Here is a 25,849-nt window from a genome sequence, read left to right as displayed (position 1 = left end):
CAGGTGGATCACCTGAGGTCAGGAGTTGGAGACCAGCCCCCCTCTCTACTAAAAATAGAAAAATTAGCCTGGCATGGTGGCAGGCACCTGTAATCCCAGCTACTTGAGAGGCTGAGACAGGATCACTCGAACCTGGGTGGAGGAGGTTACAGTGAGCCGAGATCACGCCACTGCACTCCAGCCTGGCGGACAAAGCAAGACTCCATCTCAAAAATAAAATCAAATAAATGATACCCTCTTCCAAGACAGTCACAAATAGGTTTAACACATGCCTCTTGTTTTAGTGTAGCTAAGCATGAGCTCCACCACCGCTCTTTGCACAGCTAAATCAACTTACCTTATAAAAGCAATGACAGTCTCAGATTTTGTAGGCTTTTGAACTGGAGCTGAATTCTCTCCTTGCTATTCCTCATCACGAGGCTGGGCCTCCTCCTGGGAAGTACAATGCTGGGTCAACAGAGTGATGGTCCCACAAGGAAAGAAAGTTGCTCTATCCATTAAAATTCATTTACCAGTTCTAACAGGGACAAATTTTGTTATTGGCATGAAGCACACATACTGGACAAAATGGCCTTACTCAGGACTTGCCATGACCCATTCCAAGCCCATTAAATTGTGAGCTGTCCTACACCAGCACCTGTAGAAGTGCTGAAGTCTTCTGACATCATCTCAGAAGACGACGTAAAGGTAAAGAGAGCCTTGTAAGCCTGAAAAGCATTTTCTGCAAGCCCAGAGCAAAACCTACTTCAATTTTGAGTTATAATTCCATAGTGATTATGATAATCTAATGTAGATAAAGAAGCTATAATACTCTTCCAGATTGGGAAAATAACAATAACTCAATGTTGAATACTATTTTTACAGTTTATGATATACTTCCATAGACTTTATCCCACTTAATCCAGGCAACTATCCAGGGAGGTAGGAATTATCTTTCCAGAGAAGAAAACTGAAGCACAGGTTATACAACCTGCCCAAGATCCCACAGCTGCCTCAGGGCAGATGGAAATCAGCATTGAAATATGCTGACTCCACTGCCCTCCATGCTTAGTCTAGGCTACTTTTTTTTTTTATCTCCAGGATACCGTACTGTTGCCTTAATGTACCATGGTTCATTCCTTGAGACATACTACACTGACATCCTCAAAGGCTGAAAGGGGCAAGAAGGGTCCAAGAGCTAATAAAACTTTGTATCACAGCTATATAAATTAAAACACTTGGAGAGCAACTATCATTTAGGGAGAAAGAGCCAACACAGGTAGAAAATGCAGCAAAGGAAGTAATTTCTGCACATCAACTTAAATATCTAAGATTTAAGTGTAAATTACAAGATGTAGTCAAGATCCACTATAACAGTGGGGTTACCACCTTGCAAAATATTTCAAGGGAAATCACCAGACAACGTCTCATTTCACTTGGGCCAGTAAGCTGCAACCAAAACCAGGTTGAAAGCCTCCAACTGGCCTTCTGCAGTCTACCAGCTAGTGTACGGCAAGCCCCCATGGAGTGGAGTTGTAAAGTGGAACAGCCTCTGCCTTGAAAAAATCCCAATTCAAGTGACCAATGTTGCTGTACAACGACCAGATAGACACGACGTATCCCTGGCTTGGGGGTTCTGAGGACCCCGGGACTCCAGTTCACTGCAAACAAAGGACCCAACATGCATTTGGTCTGCCCCTGCTAAATGGGGCAAGTTACCACCAGCAAACAAAGAACACCTCACCCCTTGGCCTCCCCCAGTGACAAGGTCGGTGCAAAAGAGGGCAAACTAGAGGGGCCAGAAGGCACCAGGCCTCCCTCTGGACGAACGGTCCGGGCAGCACCGGGAGGCAGGAGAAGTAGACAAAGGTCTCGGGGCACTCCGGAGGCTTCCTCCAGGCCCTGCCTGGGGAAACCGCGCATCCCCTGAGGCGAAGGCGTCGTTGCGCCAATGAAGCGGCCTTTCCCGCGGCCTCCGCGGAGCCCCTGGCTGCGAGGCCCGCCCCGGCGGACCGGTCCGGCCCCCGCCCCCGCCCGGGCTCCATGGCAACGGCAGGCCGAGGCCTGGCTGCCCACGGATCGGCCCGGCCGGCTTCGCGGGCAGGCCTAGGATGCCCGGCCTGCTCCTCGGGCCCACCGGCTTCTCCGCCCCACTCTCCGCCAGGCCGGCGGTCGGACCGGGTTCCCTACTCGAGCCGACCACCCCCGGCCGCGGCAAGCTCCTCAAGAGGGCACGAAAGGGGAGAATAAAAAGCCCAATTCACCTGTTGTTACAGATGTGAAACAAGCCTCGGTGCACCGCGCATGAGCCGCGGGTCCCCCAACCACGGCCGGACTACAACTCCCAGAAGTGGCGGCGCGGCCTCTTCCGGGTCCCGTGACGGAAGTCCCGCCGCCGGCCCGGCGCTCTCCACCCCGCACCAAAGAGCCCGCCTGCCGCGCGTGGCCCCGTTCCTCTGCGGCCCTCGGGCCTGGCTCCACCAGAGGCTCGTTATGGTCGCTCGGGACGCCCGGTACCCGGGATGCCCCGGCACCCGGCGCAGTGGGGCGCGGCGGCGGCGCAGGCGGGACTTCCGGCAGAGTCGCGAAGGGACGGGCTTGTGCCGGCAGCTGGGGGGTCGCGGAGGGAGCGGGCCGGGCGGCCTGGGCCGCCTCTGACAGCGACTTAGCTGCCTGCAGTGTGACAGCGGGGAGGATCTTCGTGCCGTCTGCGCGCCAGCTGCGCCTCCTGGTGCGACTAAACACTCCGGGTCAAGGCTGAGCCGGGAACGGTTTCCAGCTTGGGCTCCGGGATTCCACCCCCCTTCCCCTCCACAGTTCGTAGCCACGCCTCTTCTCCATCTCCCTCTGATCTTCTGTTTTTTTAGGGAGATGAGCATTTTTGCCTCCCCAGGTTACTGGAAAGATGAAATCAACGTCTTCGTTGATTTCGTAAACTGTACAACGCCAGGGAAAGGACAAGGTAGCACTTGCTGGTCACGAGGAGAGTGCCAGTCACAGTTGCTGGGGGTTTCGAGGTCCCGCCCCGGCCACATCACCTCTTCGGAATGAGAAAGGGGATTGTCCCAATTATACGCTGTGTTCCTCTAGATAAGATTCAAGTATAGGTTCAGTGGAACTCAGCTTCAAAAGTAAACAACGCAGTGGCGTAGCTCTGAAGCTGCGTCAGGATTTTACAGAATATAAAAATCCGCGCCTTACCGGGCGTGGTGGCACACGCCTGTAATCCCAACACTTTGGGAGGTCGAGGTGGTCGGATCACGAGATCAGAAGATTGAGATCGTCCTGGCCAATATAGTGAAACCCATCTCTACTTAAAATACAAAAATTAGTTGGGCATTGTGGCGCGCGCCTGTAGTCCCAGCTACTTGGGAGGCTGATGCAGTAGAATCACTTGAACCCAGGAGATGGAGGTTGCAGTGAGTCAAGATCGCACCACTGCACTCCAGCCTGGCGACAGAGCAAGACTCCGTCTCAAAAAAAAAAAAAAAATGTGGCCTTTGAGGCTGTATGAAGAATTAGTGCCATATGCTGTCACTTTTGTGTGCAAACAGTTAAATTCATATATCTACTATTTTCTTTCCACATTGGCTAAAAGGCTGAGGTGTGGAACATCATATACTCATTCAAATAATTAGTACATCTGAACAGGGCATGGTGCTGTATTGTGTGGGGAATAGAGAGATCCTGCACGGATATCTGAGTGCACTGTGTATCATCAGTTGGTAAGCAGGTGTGGAGTATACAAGGCCCTGCCTCAAAGGGCTTAGAACCTAGCAGAGAAGATGACAACACTGTGTGAAGGAAATGGAAAGTGGTAAATGCTGGAAAGGAGGCATCAAGTGCTACAAGAGTTCGGAGACAGTGGTTACTCCTGAATGGCAAAATGACAGAAACGTGAACAAAGACTTCCAAGGGGAACAAGTGACAAACCCTAGGAATATTCAGTAGTTCAGTGTGACCTGAGGGTTGTGTGTGTGTGCAAGCTTTACAGGAAGTAGAACAGAAAAAGAGCTGGGAGTGCCAAGCTAAGGAATTTTACTTTTTTTGGTAAGACATTTAAAAAATTCTTAGGAGAGTAAAATACTGTAGTTTTGTTGTTGTTGAGACAGAGTCTCTACTCAGTCACGTAGGCTGGAATGCAGTGGCCAGATCTCGGCTCACTGCAACATCCACCTCCCAGGTTCAAGCAATTCTGTCTCAGCCTCCCAAGTAGCTGGAATTACAGGTGTGCACCACCACACCCAGCTCATTTTTGTATATTTACTAAAGACAGTTTCACGATGTTGGCCAGGCTAGCCTCGAACTCCTGGCCGCAAGTGATCTGCCCTCTTTGGCCTCCCGAAGTGCTGGGAGTACAGGCGTGGGCCACTGCACTCTCTCTCCCAGCCAATCTTTAGAAAGATTCTTCTGGAAGCGAAAGGGTCAAATCAGCTGGGAAAATAGAACCTAGCATACTAATTAGATCCCAAGAGAGAGAATGAAGGATTCAACTATACTCAGGAGTGAAAAAGGCAAGAAAGAAAGAAATGAGGAGGTGACTGTTGAGCAGCAGGTTGAGCCCTGGTGATGACTGTGTGGAGAGATGACTTTGAGATCTGTACCATAGTAACTGAAAGGATTCTGCACTATTTAAAATAATTAAGGGACACAGGAGTTGGAGAAGATGATGGATTCAACTTCATTCAGATTATGTTTGCAATGTTGTTGGGAAAGTTCAGTGATAAAGCTCTGTTCCCTGCTCCAGAGAAAGTTACTGTCTGGTAGAGAGGATGAGAAAAGCATGCAAATGTCTTTTTTTTTTTGGAGGCAGGGTCTCATTCTGTCACCCAGGCTGGAGTTCAGTGGTACAATCATGGCTCATCATAGCCTTAACCTCCCAGGCTCAACTAATTCTCCCTCCTCAGTTTCCCAAGTAGCTGGGACAACAGGCACATGCCACCACACCCAGCTAATTTTTTATTTTTTGTAGAAAAACAATCTCACTATGTTGCCGCAGCCTGATCTCAAACTCCTGGCCTCAACCAATCCTCCCACTTCAGCCTCCCAAACTCCTGGGATTACAGATGTGAGCTACTATGCCCAGCCACAAATAAATCAAGACCTAAGGCCAGGGGCAGTGGCTCACGCCTGTAATCCTAGCACTTTAGGAGGCTGAGGTAGGCAGATCACCTGAGGTTGGGAGTTCAAGACCAGCCTGACCAACATGGAGAAACCCCGTCTCTACTAAAAATACTAAATTAGCAGGGCATGGTGGTGCATGCCTGTAATCCCAGTGACAAAAGGCTGAGACAGGAGAATCGCTTGAAACCAGGAGACAGGTGGTGGTGAGCCAAGATCATGCCATTGCACTCCAGCCTAGGCAACAAGAGCGAAACTCTGTCTCAAAAAAAAAAAAAAAAAAAACCTAGAGGAAGCACTCCAAAAGAGGCAAAAGAATAGACATATCTCCAGCAGTAGCAGTGGCTCACACCTGAAATCTCAGGACTTCAGGAGGCTGAGACAGGACGGTCAGTTGAGCCCAGGAATTTGAGATCAGCCTGAGCAACAAAGTGAGACTCCTCTCTATAAAAAATACTAAAATTGGCCGGGTGTGGTGGCTCACGCCTGTAATCCCAGCACTTTAGGAGGCCGAGGCAGGTGGATCACGAGGTCAAGAAATCAAGACTATCCTGGCCAACATAGTGAAACCCCATCTCTACTAAAAATACAAAAATTAGTTGGGCATGGTGGCGCGCGCCTATAGTCCCAGCTACTTGGGAGGCTGAGGCAGGAGAATTGCTTGAACTCAGGAGGCGGAGATTGCAGTGAGCCAAGATTGTGCACTGCACTCCAGCCTGGCACCTGGCGGCAGAGCGAGACTCTTTCTCAAAAAAAAAAAAAAAAAAAGACTGTCTCCAAAAAAAACCCTAAAATTAGCTGGGTGTGGTGACATGCACCTGTAGTCCCAGCTGCTCAGGAGGATAAGATGGGAGGATCAATTGAACCTGGGGGATGGAGGTTGCAGTGAGCCAAAATCACATCGCTGCGCTCCAGACTTGGTGACAGAGCCACACCTTGTCTTAAAATAAATAAATAAATAAATGAAGGCCAGGCGAGGTGGCTCACTCCTGTAATCCCAGCACTGGGAGGCCCAGGCGGGTCGATCACGAGGTCAGGAGTTCAAGACTAGCCTGGCCAATATGGTGAAACCCCGTCTCTACTATAAATACAAAAATTAGCTGGGCCTGGTGGCACGAGGCTGTAATCCCAGCTACTCAGGAGGCTGAGGCAGGAGATTTGCTTAAACCTGGGAGGCGGAGGTTGCAGTGAGCCAAGATCCAGCCACTGCACTCCAGACTGGGTGACAGAGATAAGACTCCATATCAAAAAAAAAAAAAAAGCCGGGTACAGTGGCTCACGCCTATAATCCCAGCACTTTGAGAGGCTGAGGCGGGTGGATCACGAGGTCAAGAGATCGAGACCATCCTGGTCAACAAGGTGAAACCCCGTCTCTACTAAAAATACAAAAATTAGCTGGGCATGGTGGTGCGTGCCTGTAGTCCCAGCTATTCAGGAGGCTGAGGCAGGAGAATTGCTTGAACCCAGAAGGCGGAGGTTGCAGTGAGCTGAGATCGCGCCATTGCACTCCAGTCTGGGTAACAAGAGCGAAACTCCGTCTCAAAAAAAAAAAAAAGGCTGGGCACGATGACTCACACCTGTGATCCCAGCACTTTGGGAGGCCAATGTAGGTAGATCACCTAAGGTCAGGAGTTTGAGACCAGCCTGACCAACATAGGGAAACCCCCATCTCTACTAAAAATACAAAAATTAGCTGGGCATGGTTGCATGCACCTGTAATCCCAGCTACTCAGGAGGCTGAGGCAGAAGAATCACTTTAACCCAGGAGGCAGAGGTTGCAGTGAGCCGAGATCATGCCATTGCACTCCAGCCTGAGCAATAAGAGGGAAACTCCATCTCAAAAAAAAAAAAAAAGCCTTTCCAGCTCCGACCCCGGACCCTACAGTCGTCGCGATGTTGATGCCTAAGAAGAACCGGATTGCCATTTATGAGCTCCTTTTTAAGGAGGGAGTCATGGTGGCCAAGAAGGATGTCCACATGCCTAAGCACCCAGAGCTGGCGGACAAGAACATGCCCAACCTTCATGTCATGAAGGCCATGCAGTCTCTCAAATCCCGAGGCTACGTGAAGGAACAGTTTGCCTGGAGACATTTCTACTGGTACCTTACCAATGAGGGTATCCAGTATCTCCGTGATTACCTCCATCTGCCCCCAGAGATCGTGCCTGCCACCCTACGCCGCAGCCGTCCAGAGACAGGCAGGCCTCGGCCTAAAGGTCTGGAAGGTGAGCGACCTGCAAGACTGACAAGAGGGGAAGCTGACAGAGATACCTACAGACGGAGTGCTGTGCCACCTGGTGCTGACAAGAAAGCCGAGGCGGGGGCTGGGTCAGCAACCGAATTCCAGTTTAGAGGCGGATTTGGTCGTGGACGTGGTCAGCCACCTCAGTAAAATTGGAGAGGATTATTTTGCATTGAATAAACTTACAGCTAAAAAAAAAAAAAAAAAAAAAAAAAAAACAGCTGGGTGAGGTAGCTCACACCTGTAATCCCAGCATCTTGGGAGACTGAGGCAGGTGGATCACAAGGTCAGGAGATTGAGACCATCCTGGCCTTGGTGAAACCCTGTTTCTACAAAAGTACAAAAAATTAGCCGGGCATGGTGGCACATGCCTGTAGTCCCAGCTACTCAGGAGGCTGAGGCAGGGGAATCACTTGAACCCGAAAGACAGAGGTTGTGCAGTGAGCCGAGATTGTGCCACTGCACTCCAGCCTGTCGACAGAGCAAGACTCCATCTCAAAGAAAGAAAGAAAGAAAGAAACCCCAACTCTCCTAAAAAATACAAAAATTAGCTGGGCATGGCACAGGCCTGTAATCCCAGCTACTTGAGAGGCGGAGGCAGGAGAATCACTGGAACCTGGGAGGCGGAGTTTGCAGTGAGCCGAAATTGCAACACTGCACTCCAGCCTGAGCAACAGAGTTAGACTCCATCTCAAAAAAAAAGAAAAATGCTGGTTCACACCTGTAATCCCGGCACTTTGGGAGGCCTAAGCGGGTGGATCACGAGGTCAGAAGTTCAAGACCAGCCTGGCCAAGATGGTGAAACCCCATCTTTTTTTAAAAAAATAGAAAATATTTTCCCAGAATGCCTGCCATTGAACTCCAGCCTGGGTGACAGAGCCAAACAGCCACCTTTTTACTGTGCCTTTTTTTTTTTCTGTCTCAAGACAGAGTCTTGCTCTGTCACCCAGGCTGGAGTACAATGGCGTGATCTTGGCTCACTGCAACCTCTGCCTCCCGGGTTCAAGCAATTCTCCTGCCTCAGCCTCTCGAGTAGCTGGGAATTACAGGCGCATGCCATCACACCAGGCTAATTTTTTTGTATTTTTAGTAGAGATGGGATTTTACCATGTTGGCCAGGCTGGTCTTGAATTCCTGAACTCATGATCCCAAAGTGCTGGGATTACAGGTGTGAGTCACTGTGCCCAGCCTTTACTTTAACAGGCTGTGCCCTGTGTCTTTAACAGGGCTGTTTTTCTGTGTGTGCAAAGAGAGGGGTCTCTGGTGACTCTTCCCCTACTTAGAAAGACACAGTCCTATCTGATGAGGGGCCCGCCCTTATGTCCACATGTAACTTTACCTCTTTAAAAGCCCTATTTTCAAATGCAGTCACAATGGGGGGTTAGAGCTTCAGTATCTGAATTTTGAAGGACACAATTCAGTCCATGACAGCGTCAATTTAATGAAATAATATGCAGCAATAAAAAAAAATGAGTTAGGACAGGCATGGTGGCTCATGCCTGGAATCCCAGCACTTTGGGAGACCAAGGCAGGCGGATCACTTGAGGTCAGGAATTCAAGACCAGCCTGGTCAACATAGTTAAACGCTGTCTCTACTAAAAATACAAAAATTAGCCACGTGTGGTGGTAGGTGCCTGTAATCCCAGCTACTCAGGAGGCTGAGGCAGGAGAATTGCTTAAACCTGAGAGGCGGAGGTTGCAGTGAGTGGAGATGGTGCTACTGCCCTCTAGCCTGAGTGACAGAGTAAAATTCTGTCTCAAAAAAACAAAAAACAAACAAACAAACAAAAACTAGTCAGATCAAATGTGCAGACATGGAAAAATATCAAGGAAATGTTAGGGTTGGTTTTTGGTTTTGTTGTTTGGATTTTTTTAAAGTGTCTTGCTCCATCACCCAGACTAGAATACAGTGGCACAATCATAGCTCACTGCAGCCTCAAGCTCCTGGCCTCAAGTGAACCTCCCGCTTCGGTCTTCAGAAGAGCTAGGACTACAGGCAGATGCCACCAAGCCTGGCTTTTTTTTTTTTTTTTTTTTGAGATGGAGTTTCGTTCTTGTTACCCGGGCTGGAGTGCAATGGCGCTATCTCGGCTCACCGCAACCTCCGCCTCCAGGATTCAGGCAATTCTCCTGCCTCAGCCTCCTGAGTAGCTGGGATTACAGGCATGCGCCACCGTGCCTAGCTAATGCCCAGCTAATTTTTTGTATTTTTAGTAGAGACGGCGTTTCACCATGTTGACCAGGATGGTCTGGATCTCTTGACCTCGTGATCCACCCGCCTCAGCCTCCCAAAGTGCTGGGATTACAGGCGTGAGCCACAGCGCCTGGCCTTATCGAGCCTGGCTTTTTTTTTTTCTTGAGACAAGTCTCCCTCTGTTGCTCAGGCTGGAATGCAGAGATGCCATCTCTGCTCACTGCAACCTCTGCCTCCAGGTTCAAGTGACTCCTGCTTCAACCTCCTGAGTAGTTGGGATTACAGGAACCCACCACCATGCCCAGCTAATTTTTGTATTTTTAGTAGAGACGGGGTTTCATCATGTTGGCCAGGCTAGTCTCAAACTCCTGACCTCAAGTGATCTGCCCACCACAGCCTCCCAAAGTGCTTGGATTACAGGCATGAGCCACCGTGCCCGGTTTTTTTCCCTTTTTTCTTTTGAGAGAAGATCTCTCTGTCACCCTCACTGGAATACAGTGGTGCGATCTCAGCTTACTGCAGCCTTGACCTCCTTGGCTCAAGCAATCCTCTCACCTCGCCTCGGGAGTAGTAGAGACTCTAGGCATGCACCAGGTCTGGTTAGTTTTTGTATTTTTTTGTAGAGATGGGTTTTACCATGTCGCCCTGGCTGCTGCTTTTGCTGTGACTAAGGTTTTGTTTTGTCTTGTTTATGTCTCTGACCCAGGAGTCTTGTATCTTCTACCAACATGTAGGAAATAGTAGCAAGCTCACTAACAGCTTGTAAGTAGGGTAAAATTCCAGACCTGCATCTGCACAGTTCATCACAGTATAATGAACATCCATAGTACCCATCACCTAGCTTTAGGGATTATCAACTGAAGGCCAGCCTTGCCTCATGTATAGGTCCTCATCCCCTAATGCCAGATTTTAAAAATCAAATCATGAGATAAGGCGGCTCGTCTGCGCCGTGTTTCCTCTTTCGGCCACGCTAGTGAGCAGGACCCGTCACCATGGGCCGCGTGATCTGTGGACAGAGAAAGGGCGCCGAGTCTGTGTTCTGCGCTCACAGGAAGGGCGGCGCGCGTGGATTTCGCCAAGTGGCACAGCTACATCAAGGGCATCATGAAAGACATCATTCACAACCCAGGCCGCTGCGCGCCCCTCGCCAAGGTAGTCTTCCGGGATCCCTACCGGTTTAAGAAGCGGACGGGGCTGTTCATTTGCCGCAGAGAGCATTCACACGGGCCAGTTTGTGTACTGCGGCAAGAAGGCCCAGCTCAACATTGGCAATGTGCTCACTGTGAGCACCATGCCCGAGAGTACGATTGTGTGCTGCCTGCAGGGGAAGCCTGGAGACGGTGGCAAGCTGGCCCAGGCATCAGGGAACTATGCCACCGTTATCTCCCACAACCCTGAGAGCAACAAGACCCATGTGAAGCTGCCTTCTGGCTCCAAGAAGATTATCTCCTCAGCCAACAGAGCTATGGCTGGTGTGGTGGCTGGAGGTGGCAGAATTGACAAACCCATCTTGAAGGCTAGCCAAGGTCTCCAGGCTTCTCCTGCAGGCAGCACACAGTTGTACCCTCAGACATGAGGAACTGCTAACCACAAGTATGGGGTGCGGCCATCAACCATCCTTTTGGAGGTGGCAACCACCAGCACATTGGCAAACCCTCCGCCATCCAGAGATGCCCCTGCTGGCCGCAGAGTGGGTTTCATTGCTGCCTGTCTGAATAGACGTCTCGGGGGAACCAAGACTGTGCAGGAGAAAGAGAACTAGTGCTGAGGGGCTCAATAAAGTTTGTCTTTATGCAAAAAAAAAAAAAAAAAAATCATACCACTTCAACTGTAAATATATCAGGGTGCCACTCTACAAGATTCCTTTTTATTTAGCATAATCATAAAACCAATATCATACCTTCAAAAGCTAGTATATCCTTAGTATCACTGCAAAATTCCTAACTAGAAATAATTTTTTTTTCGAGATGGAATTTCACTCTTGTTGCCCAGGCTGGAGTGCAGTGACACGATCTCAGCTCACCGCAACTTCTGCTTCCCAAGTTCCAGTGATTCTCCTGCCTCAGCCTCCTGAGCACTGGAGCAACTGGGATCACAGGCATGTGCCACCATGCCCAGCTAATTTTAATAGAGATGGGGTTTCTCCATGTCAGTCAGGCTGGTCTGGAATTCCCAACCTCAGGTGATCCACCTGCCTCGGGCTCCCAAAGTGCTGGGAATGGAGAGGTGAGCCACAGTGTCCAGAATTTTTTTTCCCCCTTTTAAGATGGATTCTCACTTTGTCACCCAAGGGAGTGCAATGGCGAGGTCTCAGGTCACTGCAACTGTAACCTCCAGGTTCAAGAGATTCTCCTGCCTTAGCCTCCTGAGTATAGCTGGGACTACAGGTGCCACCATGCCTCACTAATTTTTGTATTTTTAGTAGAGACAGGGTTTCACCATGGTGGCCAGGCTGGTCTTGAACTCCTGACCTCAGGTGATCCACGTGCCCTGGCCTCCCAAAGTGCTGGAATTACACGCTGAGCCACCTCACCCAGCCTTAGGATTTTTAAAAAATTTAATTTAATTAATTATTTTTGAGATGGATTCTCGTTTCATAGCCCAGGCTGGAGTGCAGTGGCACAGTCTCGGCTCGCTGCAACCTCTGCCTCCTGGGTCCTGGTTCAGCCAGTTCTCCTGCCTCAGCCTCCCCAGTAGCTGGTATTACAAGTGCACACCACCATGCCCAGCTAATTTTTTGCATTTTAGTAGAGACAGGGTTTCACCATGTTGGCCAGGCTGGTCTCAAACTCCTGACCTTGTGATCCACCTGCCTTGGCCTCCCAAAGTGCTGGAATTACAGGTGTGAGCTACGGTACCTGGCCCAGGATTTTTGTTTTTAAATTAGGAACAGGATCTCACTCTGTCATTCAGGCTGGGGTGCAATGGTGCAATCATAGCTCACTACAGCCTTGAGCTCCTGGGTTTAAGGGATCATCCTGCCTCAGTGTCATGAGTAGATAGGACTACAGACATGCTCTTTCTACTAAAAATACAAATCCCTGTCTTTACTAAAAATACAAAAATTAGATGTGGTGGCACGCGTCTGTAGTCCCAGCTACTCGGGATGCTGAGGCAGGAGAATAGCTTGAAACCAGGAGGCAGAGTTTGCAGTGGGCTGAGATCGTGCCACTGCACTCCAGCCTGGGTGACAGAGGAAGACTCCGTCTCAAAAAAAAATTTAAATAAAAAAGAAAAAACATGGTGAACAAAAAAAGTTCATGACAGCAATGCATCAAAACATATCTTTTTTTTAATTTAAAAAAATATGGAAAGCTTCAAGAATGTGCGTATCATCTTTGTGCAGAGGCCATGCTGATCTTTGTATCGTTCCAATTTTAGTATATGTGCTGCAGAAGCAAGCACCAAAACATAACTATTATCATAATGGATAAACCAGTGCTTTTTTTTTTTTTTTTTTTTTAATAAACAAACAAGTTTTAAACTTGGGTCTGCTCACAGCAGAGAAACCAGTAACCAGCAAGCCAGTCCCTTTCACGTTGAGTAGAAAATGTAATTTTTCTATTAGGCACTAGAGGTCAGCAGCGCATTTCTTTCCCCACAGGACTTTATTAGTTCTGTCATAATGTCAGCCAATCACCAACCTGATTTTTGTTTGTTTTATTTTTTATTTTTATTTATTTATTTATTTATTTTGAGACGGAGTTTCACTCTTGTTACCCAGGCTGGAGTGCAATGGCGCGATCTCGGCTCACCGCAACCTCTGCCTCCTGGGTTCAGGCAATTCTCCTGCCTCAGCCTCCTGAGTAGCTGGGATTACAGGCACGCGCCACTATGCCCAGCTAATTTTTTGTATTTTTAGTAAGAGACAGGGTTTCACCATGTTGAACAGGATGGTCTCGATCTCTTGACCTAGTGATCCACCTGCCTTGGCCTCCCAAAGTGCTGGGATTACAGGCTTGAGCCACCATGCCCAGCTTATTTATTTTTTTGAGATGGAGTCTTCCTCTGTTGACCAGGCTAGGGAGTGCAATGGCAAAATCTCGGCTCACTGTAACTGCATCCTGGTTTCAAGGAATTCCCCTGCCTCAGTCTCCCAAGTAGCTGTGATTACAGGCGTGCTCCACCACACCTGGCTAATTTTGTATGTATGTATGTATTCTGAAACGAATAGTTGTTAAAATGATGCTGCAAAAAAAGAAAAAGAAAAAAGTAGAAAAAAAAAGAAATGAAGTTTTACTCTTGTTGTCCAGGCTGGAATGCAATGGCGCCATCTCGGCTCACCCAATCTCCGCCTCCGTGTTTCAAGTGATTCGCCTGCTTCAGCCTCCCAAGTAGCCGAGACTACAGGTCTGTACCACCACACCCGGCTAATTTTGTGTTTTTAGTAGAGACAGGGTTTCTCCATGCTGGTCAGGCTGGTCTTGAACTCCCTACATCAGGTGATCCGCCCATCTTAGCCTCCCAAAGTGCTGGGATTACAGGTGTGAGAAACCAACTGTACCTGGCCTTGCCAACCTGTTTCTTTTAGAGCTAACATTGATCTTTCCTCTAAGGCTTATTACCAAATTTTAAACTTTTTTCTCTTTTTGTTTTCATTTTTTAATTTCTTTTAATTATTTTAAATAAAAATTTTACATCACTCCCTACCAATGTGTTTTTTTGTTTTTTGGAGACAAAGTCTCTCAGTGTCACCCAGGTTGGAGTGCAGTGGTGAGATCTTGGCTCACTGCAACCCCCACCTCCCAAGTTCAAGCGATTCCCCTGCCTCAGCCTCCCGAGTAGCTGGGATTACAGGCACGCACGCACGTGCCACCATGCCTGACTAATTTTTTGTATTTTTAGTAGAGACGGGGTTTCACTATGTTGGCCAGGTTGGTCTCAAACACCAGACCTCATAATCCACCTGCTTCAGCCTCCCAAACTGCTGGGATTACAGGCGTGAGCCACCACACCCAGCCTTTTTGTTTTGTTTTGTTTTTGAGACGGAGTTTCACCCTTTTACCAGGATGGAGTGAAGTGGCACCGGCTCACTGCAGCCTCGCCCCCTCAGGTTCAAGTGATTCTCCTGCTTCAGCTGACTGAGTAGCTGAGATTATAGGTGCCTGCCACCATGCCCGGCGTCCCGTCCCCCCCCCCCCCCCCACATAATGGAGTCTTGGTCTGTCAGCCAAAGCCAGGATGTAATGGCATGATTTCAGCTCACTCTGACATCTGCCTCCAGGGTTTCAAGCAATTCTCCTGCCTCAGCCTGCCAAGTAGCTGGGATTACAGGCTCGCACCATCATGCCTAGCTAATTTTTGTATTTTTAGTAGAGATGGGATTTCACCATATTGGTCAGGCTGGTCTTGAATTCCTGACCTGGTGATCCTCCTGCCTTGGCCTCCCAAAGTACTGGCATGAGCCATTGCACCCAGTCTTTTTATCTTTTTTTTTTTTTTTAATATATAGAGATGGCAGTTCGCTTATGTTGACCAGGCTGGTCTCAAAGTACTAGGATTACAGGCGTGAGCCACTATGCCCAGCTCCTGCCAATTTTTTTTTTTTTTTTTTTTTAATAAAGATGGGGTTTTACCATGTTGGTCAGGCTGGTCTTGAACTCCCGACCTCAGGTGATCCGCCCACCTTGGCCTCCAAAGTGCTTAGATTACAGGCGTGAGCCACCATGCCCGGCCCTACCAAGTTTTTAAAAACAATTTTATGGCACTTAGAATTTCAGCTACTCAAAATAGTTGCCAAGGATGTACTTCACTGTCTGATGGATCTAGTGAGGGAACTTAGAGGCCACATATTTTAGGAATTGCAATCATAATTGATGCAAACTGCCAAGATGTTCTGTGAACACAGCTGCAATAGTTACAGAATGAGGATTCACACATGACACAGCTAAAGAATATTCAGGAGGGCCAGGTGGAGTGACTCATGCCTGTCATCCCAGCCTTTGAGGAGACCAAGGTGGGAGGATCACTTGAGCTCGGGGGTTCAAGACCAGCCTGGGCAGCACAGAAGGACCCTGTCTCTAGATAAAATTTTAAAATTAGCTGGGCATGCTGGCATGCACTTGTTATCCCAGCTACTCTGGAGGCTGAGGTGGAAGGATTGCTTGAGCCCAGGAGCTGGAGGATTCAGTGAGCAGTGATCCTGCCATTGTGCTTGAGCCCGAGCCTGGGCAATAGAGTGAGACCCTATCTCAAAAAAAAAAAAAAAAAAAAAAAGGAGATATAACTTTCAGGGGCTTGTAGGACACCTAAATTCATACAAATTAATTTCTTAATTTTTTTTTTGAGACAGAGTTTTGCTCTGTCGCCCAGGCTAGAGTGCAATCTCGACTCACCGAAACCTCCGCCTCCTAGTTTCAAGCGATTCTCCTGCCTCAGCCTCCTGAGTAACTGGGATCACAGGGCCCGCCACCACGCCCAGCTAATTTTTGTATTTTTAGTAGAGACGGGGTTTCACCATTTTGGTCAGGCTGGTCTGGAACTCCTGACCTCTTGATTCACCTGACCTGTTGATTCACCCGCCTCAGCCTCCTAAAGTGCTGGGATTACAAGTGTCAGCCACTGTGCCTGGACAACTTTTTTTTCTTTTGAGACACTTAGGCTGCAGTACATTGGTGTGATCACGGCTCATGACAACCTCAAACTCCAGAGCTCAAGTGATCCTCCCAACTCAGCCTCCTGGATAGCTGGGACTATTGCTCAAATTCCTGGCCTCAAGGGATCTTCCTGCCTTGGCCTCCCAAAGTGCTGGGATTAGAAGCATGAGCCATTGTGCCCAGCCTGGTTTTATTGTTTGTTTTATTTTGTTTGAGAGGGAGTCTTGCTCTGTCACCAGGCTGGAGTGCAGTGGCAAGATCTTGGCTCACTGCAACCTCTGCCTCCTGGGTTCAAGCGATTCTCATGCCTCAGCCTGCTGAGTAGCAGGGATTACAGGAGTGTGCCACAATTCCCAGATAATTTTTGTATTTTTAGTAGAAACGGGGTTTTGCCACGTTGCCCATGCTGGTCTCCAACTCCTGGGCTCAAGTGATCTCCCACCTCAGCCTCCTAAAGTGCTGGGATTACAGGCATGAGCCACCACGCCCAGCCGGCATTATTTTTATTTATTTATTTGAGATAGAGTCTCACTCTGTTGCCCAGGCTGTAATGCAATGGCGCCATCTCAGCTCGCTGCAACCTCTGCCTTCTGGGTTAAATGAATTCCACTCCCTCAGCCTCTGGAGTACCTGGGACTACAGACGCTCACCACCACCATGCACAACTAACGTTTTGTATTTTTTAGTAGGCATGGAATTTCGCCATATTAGCCAGGCTGGTCTTGAACTCCTGACCTCGTGATCCGCCCACCTCGGCCTCCCAAAGTGCTGCGATTACAGGTGTGAGGCGCTGTGCCAGGCACTTTATTTTTAAACCTTTCCTTTTTATCTTAGTTTAGGCCAGGACCTTTCATCATACTGATATATCCTTGACGGGCTGAGATTCAGCCAGATAGCCTTAACTAGTTTGACAACTATTTATTACATACTGGTTAACTGCTTGGTCCTGTATTACATTTTGAGGAGGTAGGATTATGTACACCTTCCTCAAGGAGTGTTCAGTTGGCAGTGGAGACTGATATGTTTGTTCATTCATTCATTTTTTTTTCGATGTATATTTACTAGGCCAGGCAGGCGTACGATGGTAACCAAGACAGGAAGTTCCTGTCCTCAAGGAACTTATATTCTTTGAGAAGGAGACTTGAGGGGAGTCTCTCTAAGCCTACTCTGCTTGGGTGGAACAACAGTAACAAAAAAGAGACACAAGAAAGACAAAGACAACTTACAATATATAAATTACAAGTTGTAATATGTGTCATAGACAAAACAGTAAGGAACTCTGTGGACCTATAGTTCCAGCTACTTGGGAGGCTGAGATGGGAGTCTGGGGCTATAGTGTGCTATGACTGCACCTGAGAACAGCCACTGAACTCCAGCCTCGACCACATCCCAAGACCCCACCTTTAACAAAAGAAAACACAGATAAGAGGCAGAAGAGTACCAGGGGTTGGTGGAGGGGGCTGCAGCAGGAGTAGGGGGGACAAAATGTAACTTCCTTTAGATTGGCTATATCTGTTAAGAAGCTTTCAGCTGAATGTGCAGAACACCAACCAAAGATGACATAAACAGGGAAGATATCTATTAACTTGCCTGGATGTAGGTGGTAGTGGGGTTGGATCATTTAAGTAACTTGAGAAAATCAGAAGCCCAGTTTGACTTCTCTGCAATTCCCCTGGCTTTCTCCACTGAGTTTCTAGATGACTGCTGCAACTCCAGACATTCTAAACTAACTCAACAACGTGGAGATCTTCTCCTTGCTGTTCCCTTGTGTCAAGGAGGATTATTTTCCCCCAGAAACCCTATCATACTTCTCCTTTCTTTCTTTTTTTTTTCCTGAGATGGGGTCTTGCTCTGTTGCCCAGGCTAGAGTGCAGTTCGTAATTTTGGCTCACTGCAACCTCCACCTCCCGGGTTCAAGCAATTCTTTTTCAAGCCTCCCGAGTACCTGGAATTACAGGCACCCACCACCATGCCTGGCTAATTTGTGCACTTTTAGTAGAGACAGGGTTTTGCCATGTTAGCCAGGCTGGTCTCAAACTTGTGATCTCAGGTGATCCTCATGCCTCGGCCTCCCAAAGTACTGGGATTACAGGTGTGAGACACAGTGCCTGGCCAAAGCTCTGTTTTAATAAACTTTCTGTCTAATTTGCTATTGAAATCATCCATTGAATTTTCTAATTTTTTTTTTTTTAAGACGGAGTTTTTGCTCTTGTTTACCCAGGCTGCAGTGCAATGGCACAATCTCGGCTCACCGCATCTAATTTTTTTTTTTTTTAAGTAGAGGCGGGGTTTCACCATGTTGGCCAGGTTGGTCTCAATCTCTTGACCTCTTGATCTGCCCATCTCGGCCTCCCAAAGTGCTGGGATTACAGGTGTGAGCCACCGCACCCAGCAAATTTTTTAATTTTAATTTTTTTTTTTTTCTGAGACAGGGTCTCACTCTGTCGCCTATGCTGGAGTGTAGTGGCATGATCTCAGCTCACTGCAACCTCCACCTCCTAGGCTCAAGTGATCCTCCGACCTCTGACTGTCAAGGAACTTGGAACTACAGGTACACCACCACGCCTGGCTAATTTTTTGTACTTTTTTTTTTTTTTTTGAGACGGAGTTTCGCTCTTGTTACCCAGGCTGGAGTGCAGTGGTGCGATCTCGGCTCACCACAACCTCTGCCTCCTGGGTTCAGGCAATTCTCCTGCCTCAGCCTCCTGAGTAGCTGGGATTACAGGCACGTGCCACCATACCCAGCTAATTTTTTGTATTTTTAGAAGAGATGGGGTTTCACCATGTTGACCAGTGTGGTCTCGATCTCTTGACCTCATGATCCACCCAAAATGCTAGGATTACAGGCTTGAGCCACCACGCCCGGCCGTTGAATTCTTAATTTTAATTATTGTGTTTTTCAGTTTTAGAACTTCTATTTGGTTCCTTTCAGATCTGTTGTGCTTTTTGTTTAGTAGTTTCTAGTTCTTTCCTGAAATTTAAAATCTTGTCTCTTATCTTTTTGAACTAGTTAGATATAGTACTTTTGTCTCTGTTTGATAATCCCATTATCTAGAGACCCTAGAAGTCTGCTGAAAAGCCCCCAGGCTTCAGCTCTGACACTCCAAGTCTACTCTCTTTGTAGAGGCTTTCCTCAGTGTGCCCAGGCTCTGATAAAACCTGCTAGCAGGCCAGGCTCACACCTGTAATCCCAGCACTTTGGGAGGCCAAGGCGGGTGGATCACGAGGTCTCAAGATCAAGACCATCCTGGCCAACGTGGTGAAACCCCATCTTTACTGAAAACAGAAAAATCAGCCGGGTGTGGTGGCTCACGCCTGTAATCCAAGCACTTTTGAAGCCAAGGCTGGTGGATCACCTGAGGTCCGGAGTTCAAGACCAGCCTGACAAACATGGTGAAACCCTGTCTTAAAAAAAAAAATAAAAGTTAAAAAAAAAAGAAATAGAAAAATTAGCTGGGCGTGGTGGCATGTGCCTGTAGTCCCAGCTACTTGGTAGGCTGAGACATAAGAATTGCTTGAACCCGTGAGGCAGAGGTTGCAGTGAGCTGAGATCGCACCACTACACTCCAGCCTGGCAACAGAATGAAACTCGGTCTCAAAAACAAAAACAAAAAAATCCGACAGGCAGCTCTCCCTTAGACACCCCATGCCAGGTTGCCCTGATGTCTTTTTTTTCCTTTGAGATGGAGTTTTGCTCTTGTTGCCCAGGCTGGAGTGCAAATGGCAAGATTTCAGCTCACAGATTGTGCTGATTGGCCCCCAGATGGATGCTTTCCTATTCTTGGATAGACTGTGACATCTTACATGGGACAGCCCCCTAGGCACCATGTGTATGCCCCTCTCACCATGTTCAGAATATGATACCCACTCTGGGACACCATAGCTGCCCTGCCCTCTCTGTGGACAGATGCCTCACCTAATGGCTTTAGAACAAATTGTTTAGGATATGAAGGGAAGAGGAAGAAGGAGAGAAACATTTAGCTGAATTTTTGTTAATCCAGTCTGAAATGTCTTTTTTTTCCTTTGAGATGGAGTTTTGCTCTTGTTGCCCAGGCTGGAGTGCAAATGGCAAGATTTCAGCTCACTGCAACCTCTGCCTCCCTGGTTTGAGCGATTCTCCTCGCTCAGCCTCCTGAGTAGCTGGGATTACAGGCCTTTGCCACCATGCCTGGCTAATTTTGGACTTTTTGATGGAGACAGTGTTTCTTCATGTTGGTCAGGCTGGTCTTGAACTCCAGACCTCAGGAGATCCACCTGCTTTGGCTTCCCAAAGCACTGGGATTACAGGTATGAGCCACCAAGCCTGACCAAAATGTCTGTCTTTTAAGTAAAGCCTTAAAATACAATTTAGAAATCAGTGCAATTAGTGATGTATTTTAAGCTGAATTTACCATGCAACTTTGTATTTTCCATTTGTCCCTATAGTTCTTTTTTTTTTTTTTTTTGAGATGAAGTTTTGCTTTTGTTGCCCAGGCTGGAGTGCAATGGCATGATCTTGGCTCACCACAACCACTGCCTCCCAGGTTCAAGCAATTCTCCTGCCTCAGCCTCCCGAGTAGCTGGAATTACAGGCATGCGCCACCACACCCAGCTGTTTTTTGGTATTTTTAGTAGAGACGAGTTTTCTCCATGTTAGTCAGGCTGGTCTCAAAGTCCTGACCTCATGATCCACCTGCCTCAGCCTCCCATAGTGCTGGGATTACAGGCATAAGCCACCGCACCTGGCCACCTTTTATTTTATTTATTTTTTATTGTTATTTTTTTGAGATGGAGTCTTGCTCTGTCACCCAGGTTGGAGTACAATCATTGTCTCGCCTCACAGCAACCTCCGTTTCTCAGGTTCAAGTGATTCTCCTGCCTCAGCCTCCTGATAGCTGGGACTACAGGCACATGCCATCATACCTGACTAATTTTCTTGTATTTTTAGTAGAGACGGGGTTTCACTACGTTAGCCAGGCTGGTCTCAAACTCCTGACCTTGTGATCTGCCCGCCTCGGCCTCCCAAAGTGCTGTGATTACAAGCCTGAGCCACTGTGCCCGGCGAACTTTTTTTTGAGACTGAGTCTTGCTCTGTCGCCCAGGCTAGAGAGCGGTGTCATGATCTCGGCTCACTGCAACCTCCACATTCTGGGTTAAAGTGATTCTCCTGCCTCAATCTCCTGAGCAGCTGGGGTTACAGGCACCTGCCATCACACCTGCCTAATTTTTTAATTTTTAGTAGAGATTGGGCTTTGCCATGTTGTTCAGGCTGGTCTCGAACTCCTGACCTCAAGTGATCCACCAGCCTTGGACTCCCAAAGAGCTGGGATTATAGGCCTGAGCCACCACGCCCAGCCTAGTGTTAATATCTTTACCTTCCTCCTTACAATACTTCCATTGCTCACCTTGCAACTAATATACTATACTTTTGCATATTTAATTCTATATATTTGTTATTTTTATTTATTTATATTTCAGACAGAGTCTCACTCTGTCACCCAGGCTGAAGTGCAGTGATACAATCTCAGCTCACTACAACTCCATCTCCCCAGTTCCAGCGATACTCAATTCTTCAAGCCTGCCGCAACACCCCACTACTTTTTTTTTTTTCGAGACAGAGTTTCACTCTTGTTGCCCAGGCTGGAGTGCAATGATGTGGACTCGGCTCACTACAACTTCCACCTCCTGGGTTCAAGTGATTCTCCTGCCTCAGCCTCCCAAGTAGCTGGTACCATATGTGCATACTTCCAGGCCTGGCTAATTTTTGTATTTTTAGTAGACATGGGGTTTCACCATCTTGGCCAGGCTGGTCTTGAACTCCTGACCTTGTGATCCACCTACCTCAGCCTCCCAAAGTCCTGGGATTACAGGCATAAACCACTACGCCTGGCCTTTTTTTTTTTTTTTTTTTTTTGAGACAAATTCTCCTTCTGTTTCTCCTTCTTTTTTTTTTTTTGAGACTGAGAGGGAGTTTCGCTCTTGATACCCAGGCTTAAGTGCAATGGCACAATCTCGGCTCACCGCAACCTCTGCCTCCTTGGTTCAGGCCATTCTCCTGCCTCAGTCTCCTGAGTAGCTGAGATTACAGGCACGTGCCACCATTCCCAGCTAATTTTTTGTATTTTTAGTAGAGACGGGGTTTCACCATGTTGAACAGGATGGTCTCTATCTCTTGACCTCGTGATCCACCAGCCTTGGCCTCCCAAAGTGCTGGGATTACAGGCTTGAGCCACTGCGCCCGGCCCTGTTTCTCCTTCTGTTTCCCAGGCTGGAGTCGCCTTGGCCTGCCAAAATGCTGGGATTATAGGCATGAGCCACCATGCCTGGCTGTATTACTTCTTAACAGAATAAGCAAAGTTGTTTTATGGTCTAATACATTCAATAACTGAAGTCGGCCAGGTGTGGTGGCTCACGCCTGTAATCTCAGCACTTTGGGAGGCCGAGGCAGGCGTATCACCTGAGGTCAGGAGTTCAAGACCAGTCTGGCCAACATGGTGAAACTATGTCTTTAAAAATAAAATAAAATAAAATAACTAAAGTCTCCATAGATGTTATGTTGTCTATTTTTACAGCTGGTTCTCACCAGTGTTTTTTTCTTCTCATGTGCTTGGTTTTCTTTGCATGTTAGCCAGTGTATTTGGAAAAGTATTCTTAGAAATAACTCCGGGCCGGGCGCGGTGGCTCAAGCCTGTAATCCCAGCACTTTGGGAGGCTGAGGTGGGTGGATCACAAGGTCAAGAGATCGAGACCATCCTGATCAACATGGTGAAACCCCGTCTCCACTAAAAATACAAAAAATTAGCTGGGCATGGTGGCTCGTGCCTGTAATCCCAGCTACTCAGGAGGCTGAGGCAGGAGAATTGCCTGAACCCAGGAGGAGGAGGTTGCGGTGAGCCGAGATCGCACCACTGCACTCCAGCCTGGGTAACAAAAGCGAAAAACTCTGTCTCAAAAAAAAAAAAAAAAAAGAAATAACTCCAAACCTAGGAGGATGGCATCCTTTTGAAAAATTTTGTTTGCTTCTTCCAACAGCTTAAGCACTAGCAATCCAAAACCGTCTTAATCTAAGATCAAGGATTTGGGTTTTATGGGCAGTCCAGAATTTGCAACATACACTGATAACTAGAGATCATGCTCTTTGGTTATTAAGTAGCTTATACTGGGGCAGGCCTAGTGACTCGAACCTGTAATTACAGCACTTTGGGAGGTCAAGGCTGGTGGATCACTTAAGTCAGGAGTTTAAGACCAGCCTGGCCAACATGGTGAAACCCCATCTCTACAAAAAGGACAAAAATTAGCTAGTCATGGTGGTGCACACCTGTCATCCCAGCTATGCGGGAGGCTGAGTCACAAGAATTGCTTGATCATAGGAGGTGGAGGTTGCAGTGAGCCGAGTTTTTATTTTTTTTATTTTTGAGACAGAGTCTTGCTGTCATCCAGGCTGGAGTGCAGCGGTGCAATCTCAGCTCACTGCAACCCCCCCAACTCCTGGGTTCAAGTGATTCTCCTGCCTCAGCCTCCTGGGTAGCTGGGACTACAGGTATGCACCACCATGCCTAGCTAATTTTTATATTTTTAGTAGAGACAAGGCTTTGCAATGTTGCCCAGGCTGGTCTCGAACTCCTGACCTCAGGCAATCCACTAGCCTCGGCCTCCCAAAGTGCTAAGGTTACAGGCACGAGCCACCCTGCCCAGCTGACTCTTTTTTTAGAGACAGGATCTCACTTTGTAGCCTAGGCTGGAGTGCAGTGGTGTAATCATGATTCACTGCAGCCTCAACCACCAGGGTTCAGGCAATTCTCTCACCTCAACCTGCCAAGTAGCTGGGACCACAAGCATCTGTCACCATGTCTGGCTAATTTTTTTTTTTTTTTTTTGAGACAGTTTCCCTCTTGTTGCCCAGGCTGGAGTGCAATAGCACAATTTCAGCTCACCAAAACCTCCACCTCCCAGGTTCAAGCAATTCTCCTGCCTTAGGCTCCCAAGTAGCTGGGATTACAGGCATTTGCCATCACACCCAGCTAATTTTTTTGTATTTTTAGTAGAGACAGGGTTTCTCTATGTTGTTCAGGCCAGTCTCAAACTCCGACCTCAGGTGATCCACCCACCTCAGCCTCCCAAAGTGCTGGGATTACAGGCGTGAGCCACCATGACTGGCCATCCTGGCTAATTTTTTTTTTTTTTTTTTTAATAGAGACAGGGTTTCACCATGTTGGCCAGGCTAGTCTCGAACTCCTGGCCTCAAGTGATCCACCTGCCTTGGCCTCTCAAAGTGCTGGGATTACAGGCGTGGGCCACCATGCCCAGCCCTGGCTAATTTTTAAAAAAATTATTTGCCGAGACAGGGTTTCACTGTGGTGCCCAGGCCGGTCTCAAACTCAGGGTCTCAAGTGATCCTCCTGCCTAAGCCTCCCAGAGTGCTGAGAGTACAGGCATGAGCCACTGTGCCCCTTTTGCCAACCCTTTTTTTTTTTTTTGACACGAAGTTTCGCTCTTGTTTCCCAGGCTGGAGTGCAATGGCGCGATCTCGGCTCACCGCGACTTCCGCCTCCTGGGTTCAGGCAATTCTCCTGCCTCAGCCTCCTGAGTAGCTGGGATTACAGGCATGAGCCACCATGCCCAGCTAATTTTTTGTATTTTTAATAGAGATGCGGTTTCACCATGTTGACCAGGATGGTCTCGATCTCTTGACCTTGTGATCCACCCGCCTCGGCCTCCCAAAGTGCTGGGATGACAGGCGTGAGCCACTGCGCCCGGCAACTCTTTTTGTAAATAAAGTTTTGTTGGAATCCATCCATGTTCATTCATTTACATATTGTCTGTGGTTGCTTTTGAACTCTCATGGCAGAGTTGAGTAGTTGCAATGGAGAGCATCTGGACCGTTGCATAACATTTTTGCTGAGCTTACTCTTTGCTATGTTTCTCCTTTTTTTCCTCTTTTTTTTTGAGATGAAGTTTCCCTCTTGCTGCCCAGGCTGGAATGCAATGACGTGATCTCGACTCATGGCAACCTCTACCTCCCAGGTTCAATCAGTTCTCTTGCCTCAGCCTCCCAAGTAGCTGTGATTACAGGCATGTGCCATCATGCCTGGCTAATTGTGTATTTTTACAAAGTAGGGACCAGGTTTCACCATGTTGGCCAGGCTGGTCTGAAACTCCTGACCTCAGGTGATCCACCCACTTCAACCACCCACAGTGCTGGGATTACAGGCATGAGCCTGTAATCACACCTGGCCTTTGCTATGTTTTTGAGAAACCTTTTTGGTATATTTACCATAAACTGAGAAAGCTAATGACTGTAATGGCTGGTAAATGGTCATGTAGTTTCTGAATTTTTTTTTTTTTTTTTTGAGATGGAGTCTTCCTCTGTCGCTCAGGCTGGAGTACAGAGGCGCAGTCTCAGCTCACTGCAAACTCTGCTTCCAGGGGTCAAACAATTCTCCTGCCTCAGACTCCCGAGCAGGTGGGATTAAGGTGCCTGCCACCAAGCCCAGCTAATTTTTGTATTTTTAGTAGAGACCATGTTGGTCAGGCTGGTCTCTAACTCCTGACCTCAGGTGATCCGCCGGCCTCCCAGAGTTCTTGGATTACAGGCATGAGCCAACCACCATGCCTGGCCTTTTTTTGGGGTGGGGGGTGAAGACAGAGTCTCCTTCTGTTGCCCAGGCTAGAGTACAGGGGCGTCATCTCAGCTCACTTTAACCTCTGCCTCCTGGGTTAAAGAGATTCTCATGCCTCA

At 48.0% G+C, this 25,849-nt stretch overlaps 2 protein-coding genes, 1 non-coding gene and 1 pseudogene across 8 annotated transcripts in view; 2 read left to right on the top strand and 2 right to left on the bottom strand.

The window, feature by feature from the left end:
* The window catches only part of DHX30 (DExH-box helicase 30), a 53,237-nt gene extending 50,936 nt beyond the window's left edge, over positions 1–2,301 (bottom strand). For all 6 annotated transcript variants that reach the window (XM_078350730.1, XM_078350728.1, XM_078350727.1 and 3 more), the window contains exons 1-2: positions 2,244–2,301; positions 338–432 (exon numbers count right to left, since the gene is read on the bottom strand). The gene's annotated coding sequence lies outside the window, so the exon portion shown is untranslated. The remainder of the gene's footprint in view (positions 1–337; positions 433–2,243) is intronic.
* A 4,654-nt stretch (positions 2,302–6,955) lies between these two features.
* On the top strand, positions 6,956–7,558 carry LOC100407499 (small ribosomal subunit protein eS10). Its single transcript, XM_035275300.3, has one exon. It carries the CDS (start codon positions 6,994–6,996, stop codon positions 7,489–7,491), a length of 498 nt encoding a protein of 165 aa, XP_035131191.2. The 5' UTR covers positions 6,956–6,993; the 3' UTR covers positions 7,492–7,558.
* A 2,933-nt stretch (positions 7,559–10,491) lies between these two features.
* Positions 10,492–11,422, top strand: LOC118147780 (large ribosomal subunit protein uL2-like; annotated as a pseudogene).
* Positions 11,423–12,836: 1,414 nt separating this feature from the next.
* LOC118148122 (U6 spliceosomal RNA) lies at positions 12,837–12,940 on the bottom strand. The gene has a single exon (XR_004734915.3). It is a non-coding gene; the product is annotated as a U6 spliceosomal RNA (small nuclear RNA).
* Between the last annotated feature and the right edge of the window lie 12,909 nt (positions 12,941–25,849).

The sequence above is a fragment of the Callithrix jacchus genome, chromosome 15 (genome assembly GCF_049354715.1).
Source record: "Callithrix jacchus isolate 240 chromosome 15, calJac240_pri, whole genome shotgun sequence".
Taxonomy (NCBI): Eukaryota; Metazoa; Chordata; class Mammalia; order Primates; family Cebidae; genus Callithrix; species Callithrix jacchus.
Note: the sequence above shows the minus strand (reverse complement) of the source record. Positions and strands in the feature narration are given on the sequence as shown.